Source organism: Anser anser, assembly GCF_964211835.1.
Source record: "Anser anser genome assembly, chromosome: 7".
Lineage (NCBI taxonomy): Eukaryota > Metazoa > Chordata > Aves > Anseriformes > Anatidae > Anser > Anser anser.
Window position 1 is genome coordinate 36,430,987 of NC_139727.1, and position 17,854 is coordinate 36,448,840.

Genomic DNA, 17,854 nt, shown 5'->3' on the forward strand with positions numbered 1-17,854 from the left:
TGCTTAACCCTGCCTCTTTGCAATTAGAGCTTTGCAATATGACGTTGCCTTGGTAGTTTAAAAGTTCCTTTCATAGACACACCACTGTAAGGCACTTTTGCAAATCTCTTGATGAATCCCAGGTTAGTTGAACTGTTCAATTATAGCTTTATCCTAATCCTACTAGCTAAGCATTAACGCTAGCAACCTCCCACATCCTAATCCTATCCCACTTGACATTGACCCACACTCGGTCCCAAATGTGTGTGTTAGCATAGAGCCATCCAAACAACATATTAATCAGGAATGCAACAGGAAAGCAAAAAGATGTATAACAGAGCAGTGGTGAATGTTTCAGTAAAAAGATGCTACTCTCCAAACAGATTTGGCACATACAGGCTTAAATACAGCTAACAAATTAGCATAAATATCTACACAAATCTGCTGAATTGTTACAATTCTTGTAACTGAGCTATTAAAAGGTGTCTAGAGCGTGATTTAAAACGAGGGAAATCCAGTCTGAGGTCAGATTGAAACTATTAGAATTAGATACAGACATTGAAAATAGAAAAGCTTATGTATGATAGAATCCCATCCTTTGTAATTCACTGCATATTGGGTAAATGATTCTTTCAGATCTGCTGTTGACAGCTTAATATTCCCAATGATAATGTTGTCAGGTGATAACACAGAGTCAGCCTATTTGCTTTGATCTGAATGGAAAGTTTGCATTGACTGCACCATTTGGAGAGAGGTTCTGTTTGGAAAAGAATTTCAGCTAAGCTGAAACATTACCTGAAAAACATTTGATTGTGGTCAAGATAGAAGGGCATCGACTTCAAAAAGGCCTATGTTGCCTTCCCTGAACTGTGACTGAAATTCTCTCTCCAAAAATATTACCGAGGCAGCCAAAAGCACACAAGAACCACCCTAAAGAACCTTGTATTCAGTTTTTAAAATGAGTGCTATTGTCATATGTATTCTCTCAAATTTCAGGAACATGAATATATGGCTTGTACAAAAACCTGGTTTAAATGTCTCTCCCCATCTTTCCTTAGCTAACCACAACACCAATGAAATTCCTCTAGGTTTCTACATCCATACAGCTAAATATGCTTTCAATTATTTTCCTGGCATGGTAAAAGAAGAATTTTCATAGACTAAGGTCTTTATGTCAGGATAGTAAAAAATGTGTCTTTTTGAATGACACTGATACCATTCTGTTGCTTAGCGCCTGATACAGTGATTGCAAGAGTGAAAGGCTGGATTGTCCCTGCGGGTACTTAAGGAGAGGGGAGGAGCTGAGCAGCACTCCCCATCCTGCACAGAGACTGATAATCGTTCCCTGCCTATAGGCAAATGGTACAGAAGGAGATAGAGGAGAGTAAAGTGGTGCAGAGGCACGATTTTCCTCCTCAACTACAAATCAGCCTTTGGAGAAGACAGGTGTGCCAGAGCAGGAAATTCTGAAGAATGGTTTATAGTAAGGAAAATTTCTGCATCTTCAAGGGAGCTCTACACTTTATTAGGAAAAGTCAAATAGGAACGGTCAAGTTCTGCGCTGAACTCAAGACTAAACCATTTGTGTCTTCAGGAGATCTCTTGCCATGAAAAAAGCCTTATAGGCTTTCAGCCCAGTGAAGTTTATTTAATCTGAAACAACAGCCAGGGCTGTTGGCTCCCAGAAAAGTGAGAAAAAGTGATCCTTGTCTCCTTCTAGGAGCCAATGGCCAATGATTTCCTGTCATATGCCAAATTTCAGTCTTATGCTTCATATAGGTGTGTCATATTCCATGTCATGTTTCTATTTCCAGTGTAAGATGCATTCTGACAGCTTGCTCAGAAAATTGTAACCTCGTCATTGCAGCACATGCTGAAACTGAGGGATTTGAGCTGGTGGGCAATGTGGTACTAATGGCTAAAAACCACCAACACAAACTAGAAATTGAATTTGGAAAATAACCTGTTTTGGAGATCACTATACATTAGGACCCAGGGATTAATCTGAAAATTGCTTTCAGGTATTATGTTTACTAAAACTGCTTTCCTACTTTGACTGAATTGCAGAGTTATTATCACCTACCACACTGAGAAGATAAGCTGTAGCATTTGTAACTTGAGCATTATTCATATCATACGGATTTCATTAAGAGCTTCCATATGATACTCTGGTGTTTGCAAGTATGCACACGTGCCTCATTGGTCTGTGTGTACATCATCAAATTACTTTGCTGTTAATTGCAAAACTAAGGTTGGCTTTGTGTTTAACACAGGCATTCTGGATCTATCACTCTTGTGGGGATAAAGAACAGCATAAGAGCAACTAGATATCCTGAAATTCAAAGTACTGCTGTGACTGTTAAATACACTTAGAGTGATGAATTAATTGAAAAAAAAAAAGTAGCACCCTTTTAAAAAAAATAGTAGTACTGCACCATCTAAACACAATAAACTATTTAATAACAGAAGCCTGAACTTCAGCAAGGAGGAAGACTGCAGGCACTGCAGTTATCAGGATCTGCTTTTGGCAGCACAGTGGAAGCAACAGGTCTCAGATCTATTTCTCATTAGACTATGATTTTTTAATTTTAATCGTATCACACAAAGTTGATGTTTTGTACTGGAAATCTGGAGTTGGGAGGAGAAAAAAATTGTCTAAGAACTGCAACTTTATTCTTCCAAGTCTTGGTGCAGCTGAAGTCCCAGTGTCATTTCCACACAGAGAGGGGTGGCACCACAGCTATCCTCATTGACCCCAGAGGATTCATCTTCAGAAGAGTTTCAGAATAAAACTAGCAGAGTTTTGTCTACTCTTCTTATATATCACGTTTTAAAGTGTCTGGCTGTACTTACCTTCTTGGACAGCAAGACTGTGTGCGCGCAGAAAACCAAAAACAAGACCAGAAAGTGCCAGCTGTCAACAAGTCTCTGTGGAGATGATATTTGAAAGAGGCATTCAATCCATTCAGGCTGCCCCGCAGATTGCCACTGAAATTGCTCATTACCTCAAGCTTTCGCCTGGACGTATATTTGCTTTCATTTCTCGTCACCTGTACTAGTTCCCAAAACTTAAAGGACCGTGTATATTTTGTCTGATTTGACCTGACAATGCCCTAAAGGTGGATGACTACATATTATCAGCCCACTGGGAGTACTGTATGAAAAGCTACAAAGATAGAGCTATCAAGTCCACATGAACTTGGCTCAAACATGTTTCTTTCATGTAGAAATGATAAAAGGCCTGCAGAGTAAAGGTAGGTCATGCATCACCGAAAAGAACAGATGAGAGTTGTCCCTTGCACAGTTCTCCCCTTCGACAGTCCATTCTTTATCATAAGTACACCTTATGTCACTACCTCTGTCACTGCCACTAACCTGCTCGTGTTAATAAAAAACAGACTGACACAATACTGTTCTCATATTCATGAAGAAAACACCTATTGATTTCAGAGTTGTCCATGGCTGCTGAAGTGATGTTGGGCTTAAATATTAACATACAAACGCTGTGCTGCCACAGGTTTTTTTTCAAAGGAAATTTTTCCACATGGTCTTCTTTTAAATTTTCTGGTGTACAAAGAAATTTTCCAAGCCTGTATTAAAATCCCATCTAACTCGCCAGATGAGACGGCCTTCTGAGAACTAGCAAATGTCACACACTAGCTGCTAGAAGTGCAGTTAAAAAGGAAATCAAAGAATAAATCTCTTTATCTAGTTAGAAGAAGTTTTCTTGCCCTTCACTCTGCCTTTCCTACCCTTGTTTTTCTTTATGAATGCTATATTCTAAAAAACACAGAGGAGGTGTTTCCATTTGTGCAGGTATATAACATACACATATATGTTAAGTGAATGATAAAAATGATAGATTTACTACTACAAATTGTCTCATCGATATATGTAATTACCTGTTTTTATTTAGCATTGCTTATGAATTTGGTCATTCTTACTTCCATAGTTCTATTACGTACATTAAGATTACTGGGTGAGCCAGTGAGTGGCTACTGTTACACGACAGACTCTACAACTGGAAAATCTGTGATATGTGTACCTCACACTGAAAATTGATAAATACACACATGCTGTGTATGTATGCGCCTATGTCTCTGCATGCACAAAATAGTTGCGCACTCTCACAGATGAAATAGGAAGGCATTCTTCTGAAGATCTTCCCAATTTCAGACAAGCTGGACTACTTCCTCGGTCACCAGGGTAAGAGTGAGAGATGTGGGGAGGAAAATTATTTTTCCTCAAACTGATTTTACAGCCCTTCTGTAATGTAAACCTGACAAGAGTTCCTGTCACTTTCATTCTTTCTTTAAACATTCAAACCTCTGGTTCGCCTTCTTTCCCTCAAAATTTATTCACAGGATTTTGGAAGAGTTTCTGATCCTGGCAGGGCTGCCAATATCTGGTGGCAACTTCTGCATGGGCAGAGGTTCCCTGCAGAGAAATGGCAATATTTATCTCTTCCTGGAATACTTTGTACCCTTACTGTTGTGCTCAGTGTGGGGTTCCCGTCCAGGAGAGCATTTTGTCCTAAGCATAATAAACTCTAGCCCTCCCATTTCCCTGTTTATAACCATAAGATTACTGCTAACAATAATAATGCCAACATTCTGAATTTACAAAACAAAAGCCACAGAGATTAAGTCCTCTAATTAATCCATTGAAGGGATAATCCAGACACTGCTACTGGAGATACATTTAAATTAAATATCTTTAAATAAAAGGTATTTCCAGAATATTGCAAACAACCAAAACCTGAGTAGCAACACAAACGCCCAGTGGGTCTCTTCGGTAGACCCAATGCACTGACACAGCAGGTGTTTTGAAGCAGCAGCTGCTCAGAGCAACCCAAAAGCAGCTTTAAGAGCCAAGGCAGTGTCTTTCCATCCTGATACAGGGAGATACGCTGTCACACGTAAGCACACTCCCAAGCGCAGAAGGTGAAGGCACGCATATCACGTGAGGTGATTCAGGCGCTAGCAATATCTCACAGGAGTGCCCCAGTCAGGTGCAGCTCTGAATGGGCTCAGTGGATGTGTTAGCGCAGTGCGGTGCCAGCTCAGGTGCTGCTGCGCCATTTCCTGAGAAGGCACAACCAGCTTGCTCTGTAGTGAACAGGATTCTTTCTCCTGTCCTTTAATGAACAGGAGACTGTTTGAACAGGGTCTTTTTTCACCCAGCTCAATGACTTGCTATGAGTAAGAACATTACATCTTCTTTTAGGCATATTTGGTCACTGTTGACTTTTCCAATATTGGTGCCAGCATTTCTCATCTTGTTGGAAAAATTTTAAAAACCACAGTGAAGACCCTGGCAGTGCTAGAATGGAGGTTTCATGGTTGTAAGAAACCTAAAACTATCGTGTATTCTTCTAATGCATGTGTTTGGGAATGCTAAAACACTGATTTCACCCACAAGTAGATCGTCTTTTTACTAAATTCCACTTCCCTGCCCTCAGGAGTTTTCTATCTTAAATGACAAAAACAAAAGAAGTGAAAAGAACAGAGCAGAACTGAAGGGAAAAAAAAAAGACTTCCTTTGTCCCATTATTTTGTCAGCAATTGTAAACAACTTTTATTGTGACAGTAAAGTACCATGAAAGAGCACTGAAGAACTTTATATAATATCCTAATTTAGCACTAACTTGTTTTTACTTCTCAGTAATAAAATTTTTCTTCTGACCTTCAACAAATGCTGAAAATGCTTTGGAGTTGCTCTATAGGCTCTTACAGGAGCCTCCATAAGGCTGGGGATTACTATATGACCACAGTGCACTGCTAGACTGAAAAAGCTTTTATTCTTATTTCTAATAAGAATATGCTAGTAAATATTAACACTGGCTCTAATCAAACTAATATTAAGAAAAATATCTTGCTAAATGAAGTGTATGGAAATACTTGAGACTTTTGCATTTGTTCATTAAAACAAATACATTTCAGAGTGCCAGTATTAAAATAAGGGATGTGTTTTTGTTGGTGAACAGGAACAGCAGTTCTGCTTAGCACTATAGATAAGTTTGAAAAGAAAAGATCCAAAAGTTATAAAGACATTCAGAGGCCAGCAATAGAAAGCTCAGCACACACAAACCTCAGCTCCTGAGAGGAGACTATCATCCAGCCAGCTGAACTACTACTGGGGAGAGTTGAGAATGAAGCAAAACCACTGCAGTGGACCAGGCAGGGGTTCTGGGGTGGTTTTTGTTCTCTGACTTGGAACAGTAGGTTTTGAAAGCATTTTTCCATTACAAATACACAAAACAACAACAGAGTTGCCCAGCTTTCAAGTCAATGTATAAATATCAGCACTTGGTTTTGAAGCTTGTGGTCCTTAAAACCTTATATTTTATTTTCAAACAGCATGCCCCCTGCCAAGAAGTTACATTTTTTCCCTCTTTAAATAAGCAGCTAGGGTAATGGCATGATGAACAAATTTCATTTCTTTCTGCTCAGTTTTTTCCATCTTTAATACAGCCTCCAGCAGGCCAGATGGCACCAATGCAATTGCTAGTAAGTCAATACATCTGGCTGCATTCCTGAAATGACAAATCTGATGGATAGAGCCCCAGCTCCTATACAAAGCCTCTTTTCAGAACGCTCTCCCTGGTACTTGTCTGCTCTAAGCAAAACCTAATGTGTGAAAACAAAATAAAATTGAGCTCTTTCACCACCCCACGCTAACGTTTCGTTTGCAGTGTTTTCTTTAGCGCCGCTCTCTCGCTGCCCTGCTCCTGCACCTCGGCCCACGTCAGCAGGGAGCTCTGCTCTGGGCACGGGACGGGGCTGGTCGGTGGCCCCCGTGCTCTGCCTGCTCACGGTTCAAAGCAGGTTACAATAAACACTCTGGGCTTTTCTCATTAAAAGCAGTGAGATTGTTTAGGAAGTCGGCCTCGAAGAGAGAACACGCTGGGAAAAGTAGGAACGAAGCAATTGCTTCTTTCGGCCTCTGTAATCTCTCATCGGGCGAATTATGAGGTAGAAATGCGCGTGACCTCTTCCCATCATCAGGGCAGCAGTCTGTCAGCAAGGCGCTGTGCCCAGGCAGCATATATAAGGCACCCACAGAAGGTACAAGGACTCCTCAGCCTAGCATGGTATCACTGCATTATTTACACGTCCACTAGTACCTGGAGGTCGCCAGTGTGACCAGCAGAAGGACCCATACAGAAAGTTACAGGCCACTGCATACCAGGTGTTAGCTAGCTCTTAGTCAGCATTAGTCTTTTTTTTTTCCCTCCTTAAATATACTTTGGGAAAGCAACTAGCACTAAATAAAATTCAGAAGCACAAAAAGTGTGTCACTCTTCCCAAAGAAGAGCTACTCTTCCCCCATAGCTATTTTGCAAAATGAAGCACCACATGAGGAGCAGTGCTCCTAATTTGTGTCGTGCCATGTTTATTAATCACTGATGCATGACAGAAGTTATTTCTACGTTCATGAAGTCACTGCCATGATGAATATCAAACAACTGACAGTTTCAAGTCCCAAAGTCCAGGTTACTTAAACAAGAAGTGGCTGAAATTCTGCTCTCTAGAGCAGTCTGTGAAACATTCGCCCTTAAAAATGATTGCCTTGCCTCCTGAGTAAGCCTGCTGAGGTCATCGAGATGGCTCAAGGAGTAATGAAGGTTCACGAAATCAAAATACACAATCAAGAACCTAGAATCTGTAAACATGAATCACAGTAATTAGCAGCTAGTGGAGTCCCACGATATCCAAGTGGGTTAATCTGAAATGGTTCCATCCCAAATACAAATCATGCTTACGATTCTCAGCAACCCCATTGAGAGCATTTCTGTCTGCAACCTGAGCTGAATGCAGTCTCGATCCAGAAAGTTAAGAGTGCAACAGACAAAAAAGCCTGATTTATTTGGTACAGTCTTCGGGCATAAGAACAAAAATGACGACAGCGAAGCTTTTCCAACCTTTCTACTACGCACCCCAGCTATGATTCCTTCAGAATTAGACTTTATTCTTAAAGGAGCAAAGCAATCCAGGCTGAGCATGTCAAACACGCCTGCTGCAGCTCTGCTCTCCTCTCTGGACAGATAGCACTGGGCATCCAGGTGCAGATCCTCATTAAATACTCCTGCTTTACTCCATATAGCAGGCAGCTTGCACGATTTATTCTACTTCAGCTATAGCCCACTTAGAGAACAAAGCTACTTGCACAGGGGCTTTTTGTGTAGGTCAGTATTGCCAACATTAAATCTCTTCTTAAGTTGATGTCATTATGTCAGCTTTTTCTACAAATAAAAAAAAGTGATTGCAGCCACAGCATGCACTCAGCATCAAGGATGTGCAGTATGGATACAGCACTCAACCACACAATTCTGTCCACAGGCTGGCAAAATACATCACAGTATCCTCAGCCCATTTCCCCTGTGTGACTGGGGAGGATAGAAGTAGATTTTCTTTTTGTTTTTAATTTCTTACCAGATAACATAACTAGGTCTAACATTCACATTTTTTCAGCAAGCAGTGAAAATAAGATCCTTAGCCTTATCAGTAAATTATGTGTAAACAATTTCAGCATTACTTTAAAAAAAGCAGTGCAAAGAATACTTCAAATACCTCAAATATCTGCAGCCAGCAATAAAAAGAACCAAGCATTTTTCTTTATCATACAAGCTGAAATGTCAATATCTATACATAAATACACACATGTAAACATCCAGCCAATGGGTTGCTGTATGCTTTTATCACAAACTGAAAGGATATCACACAGTTTTTCACCTTATGGTAAAAAAAAAAAAAAAAACAGAAGCCACCATAGACATCTCACAGCCCTGTTTGCTGTAGTGAAGATTTTCAGACTTGCGTGCACCCCTTTTCTTTTTTCCCCTGAATCTGATCTGAAAAGGCTCATGCTTGGATATCACCTCCATACTCTCACCTTGAGCTTTTAGTTTTCACCTCTAAAGGAATACTCTAAAGTAGTAGAAATCACCAGGAACTTCTGCTGCTTCTGAACTATCTACTGTGGTGCAATCAATAACAGAGTCACACCTCCATAGCCTGTCATTCCAAATACCACCAACCATCAGAGATCTGTACGATAGTCTGTAAACATTTACACCTAAGAGGTGAAAATGAAACAACGGTGATTATGGAGAGAGCATTTAGAAGAGGGAAGAATCAGTGGGCAATAAGGGAGAGACATTCAAGTGAGGGTCTACAGGAATGAAAGAATGAAACCAGAGAGTGAAGAGGCCTTATTTATTGTTAATGGCTTTGCATCACACTTCTCTCACTGATTGTGCATCTCATCTATTAATCATTATTTCACCTTGCAATCTACTGCAACCATTAATTCCTTGACTTTTAGATTCCTTTAATCTTCTTAGGTTGCTTCTCTAGTTGTCCTTTCAGAAGATATGGATAATATATATATATTTATTTTTCCTTTCATATCAAATGATACATTTTAAATTGCTTCATTTTTCCGTGCAATTTTCACCTACCAATGTAATTGTTCCATGGACTTAAACCATGTAGCACTAGGACATTCAAGAATAGCATTAGTCTGTAAAACTAAAAATAGAGAACATTTTAGAAAAAGGTTTCAGTTCTGAAGAATCCAAATTGTTCTGATTTCCAAATATATTTGAGTAAACTGTAGATATGTTGTGGAGTCTGTCTAAGCAATTTTTCAGCACCACCTTCACATTGCACAGGCTAGCTACACATTCCACTTTGATCTTCTGAAATCAAAACTTCACTGGCCTCATCACCCCACTTAACTAACCTAGTGAAAACACACTGAGAAATTGCTTTGTTTTTGAATATTTATCTGTTGAGTCATATACCGAGGCTTAATTCTGGAGAAGGACTCTCAACTGGTTAAGTCACCTTTCAGGATTTGGCACACAGCAGACAGAAAAGGATAGCTATATTTTGAAAGAGATTCAAATAAAACAAAAAATCAAAGCAATAACTTGAATGTGTTAATAGCAAGATGAGTATGAAAAATACAAGTTTTATAAAATCCCATTAAATCCCCCCCCCCCCCTTTTTTTTTATATCTACCCTGCCATATTAGGGTGATAGGAACTGTGGAAAACAGATGGTATCCAGCCCTTGGTGTTCTAATTACTGGAAAATTTGCATAGCTGAAAGTGACATAATCCAGGTGAAGAGCTATTGTACATTACCATTCAAGCATTAATCAAAATAATAAACAACATATTGAAAAGGATTGTCTTCCGATTAAGTAACTAGACAGGAACTCAGGAGATCATTACTGCTCTTCCCAGATCTGACACGGGCACCCTGTATCACTGGGCTTGCTAAACTTTCCTGCGTGCTGCCAAGCATGGTGCAGCCCCAACCACAGCTGGAACCTCCAACTTTACCGTAACATTACTGCTAATTGAACAGAAGTGAGTTTCAGCTATACTAGAAATGTGAGGGTATCTGAAATTTGGACAGTTTGTGTTAGGATCTGATACCAGCATGGGGTAAACCAGCTTCAAGGAAACCAGCTTCACACTAATTTATTTCTAAGGAATTTAATTAGGTAGATCAATGTGGGCACTTATGCTTTATGATTAGCATATCACAAGGATTCAACATCATTAGCAAAGGTAATGACCATATTGACATGCAAGATCATCTACCACCTCCAAAAGCTTCGCACCTCTCATTTTTTAGTCTGAGTTGTGTCAGAAAAGTATTGAGGGAGGCTATGTGATTTAGAAAGTAGCTCCTTAGCAAATATTTTGACTACGCTCAGTAAGCAGATGCACAGACACAACTGATGCAGGTGTGTTTGTTTTCCTGTGTTTTAAAATCTAAAGTCTGACTCACAAGTCTTCATTTCAACATAGGAAATGTTTCTGAAATCAGAGTTTGGGGCATTGCTCTGTTGGGTTCATTTTCTCAAAGCCCTGTGTCCTAGATACTTTTATTCCTGGATCTCAGCACGTAACACAAGGCAGATAACCAGCTCTGACTCACATTGGCTGATATTTTGAGCACTTCTGAGCTCTTTTGTATTCACTACGTTTTGCTGCACAGAATGCTATCTCTTGCTCTCGTTGCACCTCCTCAGGTGCAAAGTGTCCTGGACTCAGATGTCCTCCTTCATGAAAATGCTTCTTGGCACCTGATACCCCAGTGTATCTGTGTAATGGACACCGTGTTATCAGTACTGCTCAGCATAAAGAAGCCCATTGTTTTGACATAAATGAAGTTTTTTATATATATATATAAAAAATATAATTATTCTCCAAAGAAGGTGGTTCTAAAAAAAGTAGTATATATGAACATAAAAACCAACTATTCATCCCATTATTTGGGGGTTTGTTTCAAGAGACAACAGAAAATTGAAGATCATTTCTAGACGAGCAATCTCTGGCTCTTCTTATTGCCATAATCTCTGGCAATTATTAAAGAAAGGGAGGGGGGACTTTTCATGGTCCATTAAGCTCTAATCATACCTTAGATTAAGGGGAGAAGGGAAAACCACAGGTCTAAGATTATTTAAAGGGTAGATTTCATACTGTTAAGAAATTTAAGACAGAGACAGGTCAGGCTGAATTCTATTTAATTTAGAAGATATTCATCTCTTAAGTGTTAGTCAGAGGTCTCAGGGTACTGTATGCCCTTCTTATAACTACACACAGGAAAGTGAGCAGAAAAGAATCAGAAGAGGAACACAGCCTGATTAAGGCCTTGTTTCCTCCAATCCCCCCTCTCCCCCAACCTCAACTTAACAGTCAAATTTACAAGTTGCTCATCCAAAACACACATTTAAAATATATTTAGCTTCCCCTAACGTGCCAGTTGACTATGCTAACAAACAATACATGCTGGGAAAACATTTACTTGTAATATCTGTTCACTGGAAAGCCATTCTAAGTTCAGTAATGTATCTTCATGCCTGCTGCTGGGGAAAGGTGGCGATCATGTGCTCTTATGTTGGTGCTCTGTGCTACTCCTCTAGAGAAAAATGTGTTTTCTTACAGAGGGAAGAGCCTTTGTCCGAATTCAGATTTACGACAGACAGGCAGTTACACTTCAGGTGTCCCATGTAAGTCTGAGCAAGTTTTGCAGCTCCACAATATTTTTCTTGCATTACTTCAGCACTTGCGGAGCTCAACCAGGCAGTGGCCATCTGCATAGGTACACGCTGCACCAGTGCCTGCAGACATAACCGTGATCTGCTCCCCAGGGCCTCCTCTGGTATCAGATACATCGCGGTGCTGTTGAAGTATTGCCTCCTACTGAAAATAAACCTTTCAACTACAGCACGCAGCTTACGGTCAAAAATATTTTTGCAATAATTTGCAGCGACGAAGTTCTTTGATCAATTTTTTTTTTAATGAGATAAGCAGGAAAGTGTTAGCATTAGCCTGAGGGATTTAATGATTTAGTGGAAAAGGCTGGCAGCCTTTTCAGAGCAGCAGGTAGGTTACCCAAGGGCTACCAAGCTGACCGGCACCCTTCTCCTTACCAGCCTCAGCACCAAGTGATCCCTTGGTCAGGCACCATCAGGTTCAATCCCTTGGTCAGGCACCAGCCCACACCACCTCTCCTGTAGTCAGAGTATTTAAGGGCCTGATCCAACCCCCAGGCAGACCCACGGGTCTCTCTCCCCAACACCCAGCCATGCCAGACCAGGCTTTGCTGCCACTTATCAAATCCCCCCTTCTCTGTAAAGACCCAACCAACACGCACCAGTGCTGGGACAATTACAGCTTTCCGTTCTGTGTGCTTGTTGAAACCATCTCAAGACAAGGTCAGAGAAGGAAATGTCACCTCTGAAATGGAAGGAGGTTTCTGTAGCACATTATCACATAATGTAGACAACTATGACGGCACAGGCAGCAGAAGTTTGCAGCTGCATTATAAACTCTCTTCCATCCCCCCTGCTTAAGAATAAGTCATCCAAACAAGTCCTGGCAGTTTTGACTGCTCAAGAAACTTTATGGCTGAGAGCTGCACAGATGATTTACTGCTAGGTCCCCTTTCCCCCTTCAGCTTGCATTAAACTAGAAATTCACAATTGTTTAATGGACAACAGCATACTTGCCTTTTTACTTTTTTTTTTTCCTTCTCATGAGAAAACTTGTTTTATAGTGCTTGTGAAAGAATTTGTGATGCCCGATTACAACACAGAGCTATAAATTCAAGTCTGAAAAAAAAACACCAGTGTCTGTCTTTTTGTGCTCAGCAATAACACTTGTTTTAATGAGCCAATCGTCTAGGTATGAAAACACATGACTGCTGAGAGAGAAGATAAGACAAACCACCCCACTGCATCCCTGACGTCGTCATGATGGATGCTGTTCTAACAAAGCACGTAGCTGATGCTCAAAGCTGTTTCTAAACTTCAGGGCAGCTAGTTTCTGCTTGTGAAACAACCTAGAGTATGAAGCCAAAACTAGGCCATGATGCACTGTGGTACTTCACAAGATATCTGACTTCAAGCACACAAGTGCACTGCTTTCAGTGGTCAGAGATTTAATTATGGAAATATTATGAGGTTCTCTCTTACCTTAACATTCATTTAGCCAATGAAGATAATACAGGTAGAAAATATTTCTTTGTTGACCTGAGTAGAAGACAAAGGTAATGCAACCATCGCTTTTATGGAAACAGGCATGAACAGTGAGAATCAAAATGTCACAAGGGAACATTAATATCCATTCAAAGGGAAGTCTGCAGTCTACATGCAAACCAGCAGTTGCAGACCCTTCTGTCACACAGGCGAGCTTTTATAGAGAGCACACTTTAACAGAGACCAACAAAAGCCAACCAGGGATGCTCCACAAAGAACTGAGTAAAGGCACTAGATCGATATTTAACACCATCTAGTAGGCACATCATTTCTACTTTGGTTTCCTAAATCAATATCTTTTTTTTAAGCCAGTTGTCAAAATAAGATTTAGCAATAACAGACTTAGAAAGAAAAAAATCCCTTCCTACATTGTTATACAAAAGAAACCCTGATAAATTAATATAAAAGCTGTAGCTGTGATGATCAAAGTACAAATGCAGGAGGCAATATCTACCAACCAATGAATTTTTTTAAATGCAGAAAAATAAAATTACTACTTCCAACCTTTTTTTTTTTTTTTAAACTAAGATTTTCTGGACTCTAGTCCATCCAACTTCCTGGAAGCCCTGCACAAGAGCAGTGGTTGCCCTAACACAGGGCATATGTGATATTGCACAGACAAGGGCATCCTGCAGTCTTCTTCTCTGTAAGATTTCCAGGCCACATTTTGTCACGTATTAACGTGTGAGAGTTATGAGTAATATTTTACAGCATCATATTCTTCTGAAGTTGTATGACCAAAGTATGTATCAACAAAAAGCTAAGATGCAAAGACTCATCACACCACATATTACTAATAGTGGAATACTCCTCCACCACCGCCACCACCCCCCGAACCCCAGAAGAGATGCAGCAGGAGCACACTCAAAATGAGATGGTTGAATGAAAGTTCCATGTTTTGCAAAATATTTTCCTGTATTAGGAGAGAAAAAAAAAGAAAAAGTATTGCTATACCCATAGCAGACAGGGCTGCAAAGGAAGAAGTTGGCAAACGCCTACAGAACTGCTTTGAGAATTTTCCCCTTCATTTTTCACTTAATAAAATGCTTCAGTTTCAGCTCAAAATATTTCAGCTTGGCTTCTTAAAACTGAGAAATGTTATTTTTCCCATTTTCTGGTTTCAGGTTTTCTTCTTTCTCTCTCTCTCCTGTTATTACTTTCCCTTCTCCAGAAAGGGTAAAGAGGTATGAGATACTAGGAATACAAAGTCACACTTTTTAATTCATGTAAGATTTTTAAGCTAGAAATATATATATATATTAAGCCAGTGAAAAATTTGGATTAAAGAAAAATGTTTTTAATGGTTAATCTCTAATCTAGATTTTTTTTAATTCCTTTTTAAATAGCACTTTATGTACAGATGTCTTTCTGGAAAAGGGAAGATACAACCTCATCAATAGCATTCCTACAAAAGAAAAGTTAAATTGATTAATATAGTCAATGAAGATTTTATTCAGGTCTAAGTATCTCTGAGGTCTTGGGGGAACAACTTGTTTATTTTTCTATTCATTGTGACAAACGCTTGACTACCTCTGAGTTTTTGCTGTTGATATTAACAATTTCTGTTTCAGACTTCTATGCTACTGCTTTAGAAACAATGGGGCATTTTCAGTCAAAAAATACCAGTGGAACAGTAATACTTATTTACAACCTCATCTCAAACTTGCTTCACTCAAGATAGAATGGGACATCAGCAATTGTTCACAAACTACAGGTTTGGATAAACCTAAATGGTTTTGAACAGCAGTGAGGCGTCCAGAGCGGAGATGATGCACATTGGGAAAAAATAAGAGTAACTCCAGTAATTAAGATAGTAATAGGCTGTTTTTCTCTTACAGATGAGCTATTAGAGGTTGCATGGTCATATGCATGTCAGTTTATATCTGCATTCAAAGCAGACTTTTGGCTGTGGTACCCCACGTTTGCCCGTATGCAGGAGTGACTGAAGAGATTGTCTCACACCTACAAGGTCAGGATGCTCAGACACTATACTTTGCTCTTACCTTTTTATTCCCTCTCACACACACTGTATATATACATACACGTGCTAGATCTGCACTATCTACTGGTCTCCCAACCCAGCTGTATATGAAATTAAGTCTTCTGTAAAAGAGTTAGCATTAGCTAAAATAAAATCTAGGACTTTCAAGTCTTATTACTTCTCGAAAAAAAAAAAATCTCAAAGAATTAAATATTCAAGGAAACAGAGATAATGTCCTTTTTAGAAATGCATAAAGGAAGAAGAATCATTGCAGGGTGGGGGAAAAAATAGCATGCCTATTTGGAAGGGAAACTATTAAAGTAAACAAGACACTCTCATTACAAAAGTATGCGAACAATGGTTAGTTTCACTTTAGTGAACTTTCAAAAGACTGGCTGTACTCATAATACAAGGTGTACCAGCCTTAGAAAGCCATCCATCAAACAAGGCAAGTTCAAGATTTTTGCATTTGTTAGTCGAGCTTTTTGACTTCAGCTGCACACTTCTGAATCAGAATCTGGTTTTAGCCTGGATCTACAACCTTTAAGGTTGAATATAATGTCCTGCAACCCACCACTCCATCCCCCCACACCTCCTGCTTTCATAATATACTCTTCACTTTTACTTGCGACTGGACAAATACTCTGCAGCACACATTTCTGGCTCCCAAGGAAAACATTAGGGAGTGGGCGTGCTTCCTTAAGATTGTATTGTGCTTAAAGATAAGCCAAGCAGAAAACAAAGAGCACATTATAAGCAACTGGAATAGTGGCTTCTGAAGTTTCCAACACTTAAATAAGTTTAAAGTATAGTGGATATTAATGACAAACACTTTTTTGGTTAACACCTGTACCATTGCTTTTCACTGGATGAATTGGCAGGGGACAGACCTTTCTGATAATGATGCATTTAGCCAAGGCCATGCTTATGATACTAAGCAGTGAGGTGAAAATCAGTGATATTGTAGCACGTGTCTACTGTATGAAATACAGCCTAGAATAGGAATATACAGGTACATTTACTTGGGTAAGTGAGACACCAGGTTTATTACTTTTCAATGCAGACCAGAGCTCCAGAAAGCCTTCCAAGAAACTGGTCCATTGAAATGGATCAGTAGGTAGATGAGATGGGTTAGACAAGACATGCTCTAAAATCAAAGCACATCATTCACTTATATTGCATAGTCATTATAAAGGAAGCCTTGTGAGCCTTTTTAAAAAAAGAAAGGCCACACCAAAAAACTCTGATGTTTGCAAAAAGGTTCTGACAGTTGGCAAGCAGAGCATCTTTGAGTTAGAAAGAGCCCTTTTCTTTGTCTCAAATTCTTTTCTGTTCACATTGATATAAATTCTTTAAAATCTCCATTTCCTTTCTCTAGTCTGCCAAAATAGCTATTAAATGCAAAGGTGGCTGATTAAGGTCTCAAAGGAACACAAAGTTTGGCATGATTTTAGTTTTAAGTGATAGACTCTGCAAGTTAAACCATTTGTTTTAAATTCCATTATCTGAAATACACTACCTTAGAACAGCTTGTAACACAAGGGGAAGATAAAGAGCAGTGATTTGGAAAAGAGAATTCTCCACCTATGAAGACTACATTCAGATCTGTTATTTGGAAAAGGAAAAATCTTCTACCTTTCCATTGCAGTTTATTTTTTAAACAGTTCACAAATGGAAACCACGAGGGACAAAATGGAGGACAAAAAAAGTAGCTTAATAATTTGGTTACATAACTTTGAATGCTCAAAATACATCTTGTAATTCAGGTAATTATACATCGGATAATCCACAAAGACACTGTTTTGGGCATATTACGGGGGTAATATTGTCACAAGAAAGATTGAGAACAACTGGCATGGTGTAATGTGCGTTTTTTTGCAGCCTGCCAATAAGCAAAGCTGGGAAAGACCCAAAAAATCCCATTTAAAATTAATGGCATAGGAAATTTAAAATGTCATGAATTTAACTGTATTAGAAGGAAAAACATTTCTTAAAACTTATGTTTCAAATGTCTACTAGACAGAGTAAAATACTGATTTTGAGAGGCAAGATATCACAGAGAACATGCGAAGGAAAGCACTAGCATTAGAAGCAAACCAGTTTTTCCTAACTCCACCAAAACTGCATTGAGTCCAAACATTTATCACATGCAATCTAGGAAGAACCTTTCTTGCCACCACACATCAATTCTCTTACAAAGGTCAGAATCACCGCCAGGATACTGGATGTTGGATCTATAATTTTCAGCAGAAAACCCTGAAGAAAATGCAGCTACGTAAAAGAGTGCTTTGATTTGGTTAGGTTTTGAGCTTTCTAATGACATGACAAACT

The 17,854-nt window shown here is 39.3% G+C and overlaps 1 protein-coding gene across 20 annotated transcripts in view; it reads right to left on the bottom strand.

Annotated features, from left to right (window-relative positions):
• LOC310902358 (uncharacterized protein) overlaps positions 1 to 17,854 on the bottom strand; it is a 137,093-nt gene that overhangs the window by 109,206 nt on the left and 10,033 nt on the right. For 3 of the 20 annotated variants that reach the window (XR_014586668.1, XM_083843775.1, XM_083843772.1), the window contains one exon: positions 2,833 to 2,907. The exons of the other annotated variants lie outside the window; for them this stretch is intronic. Coding sequence is in view for 2 of the 3 variants with exons in the window: in XM_083843775.1 (XP_083699901.1) it covers positions 2,833 to 2,907 (75 nt within the window). In the remaining variant the exon portion in view is untranslated. The remainder of the gene's footprint in view (positions 1 to 2,832; positions 2,908 to 17,854) is intronic. 20 annotated transcript variants of the gene reach the window in all.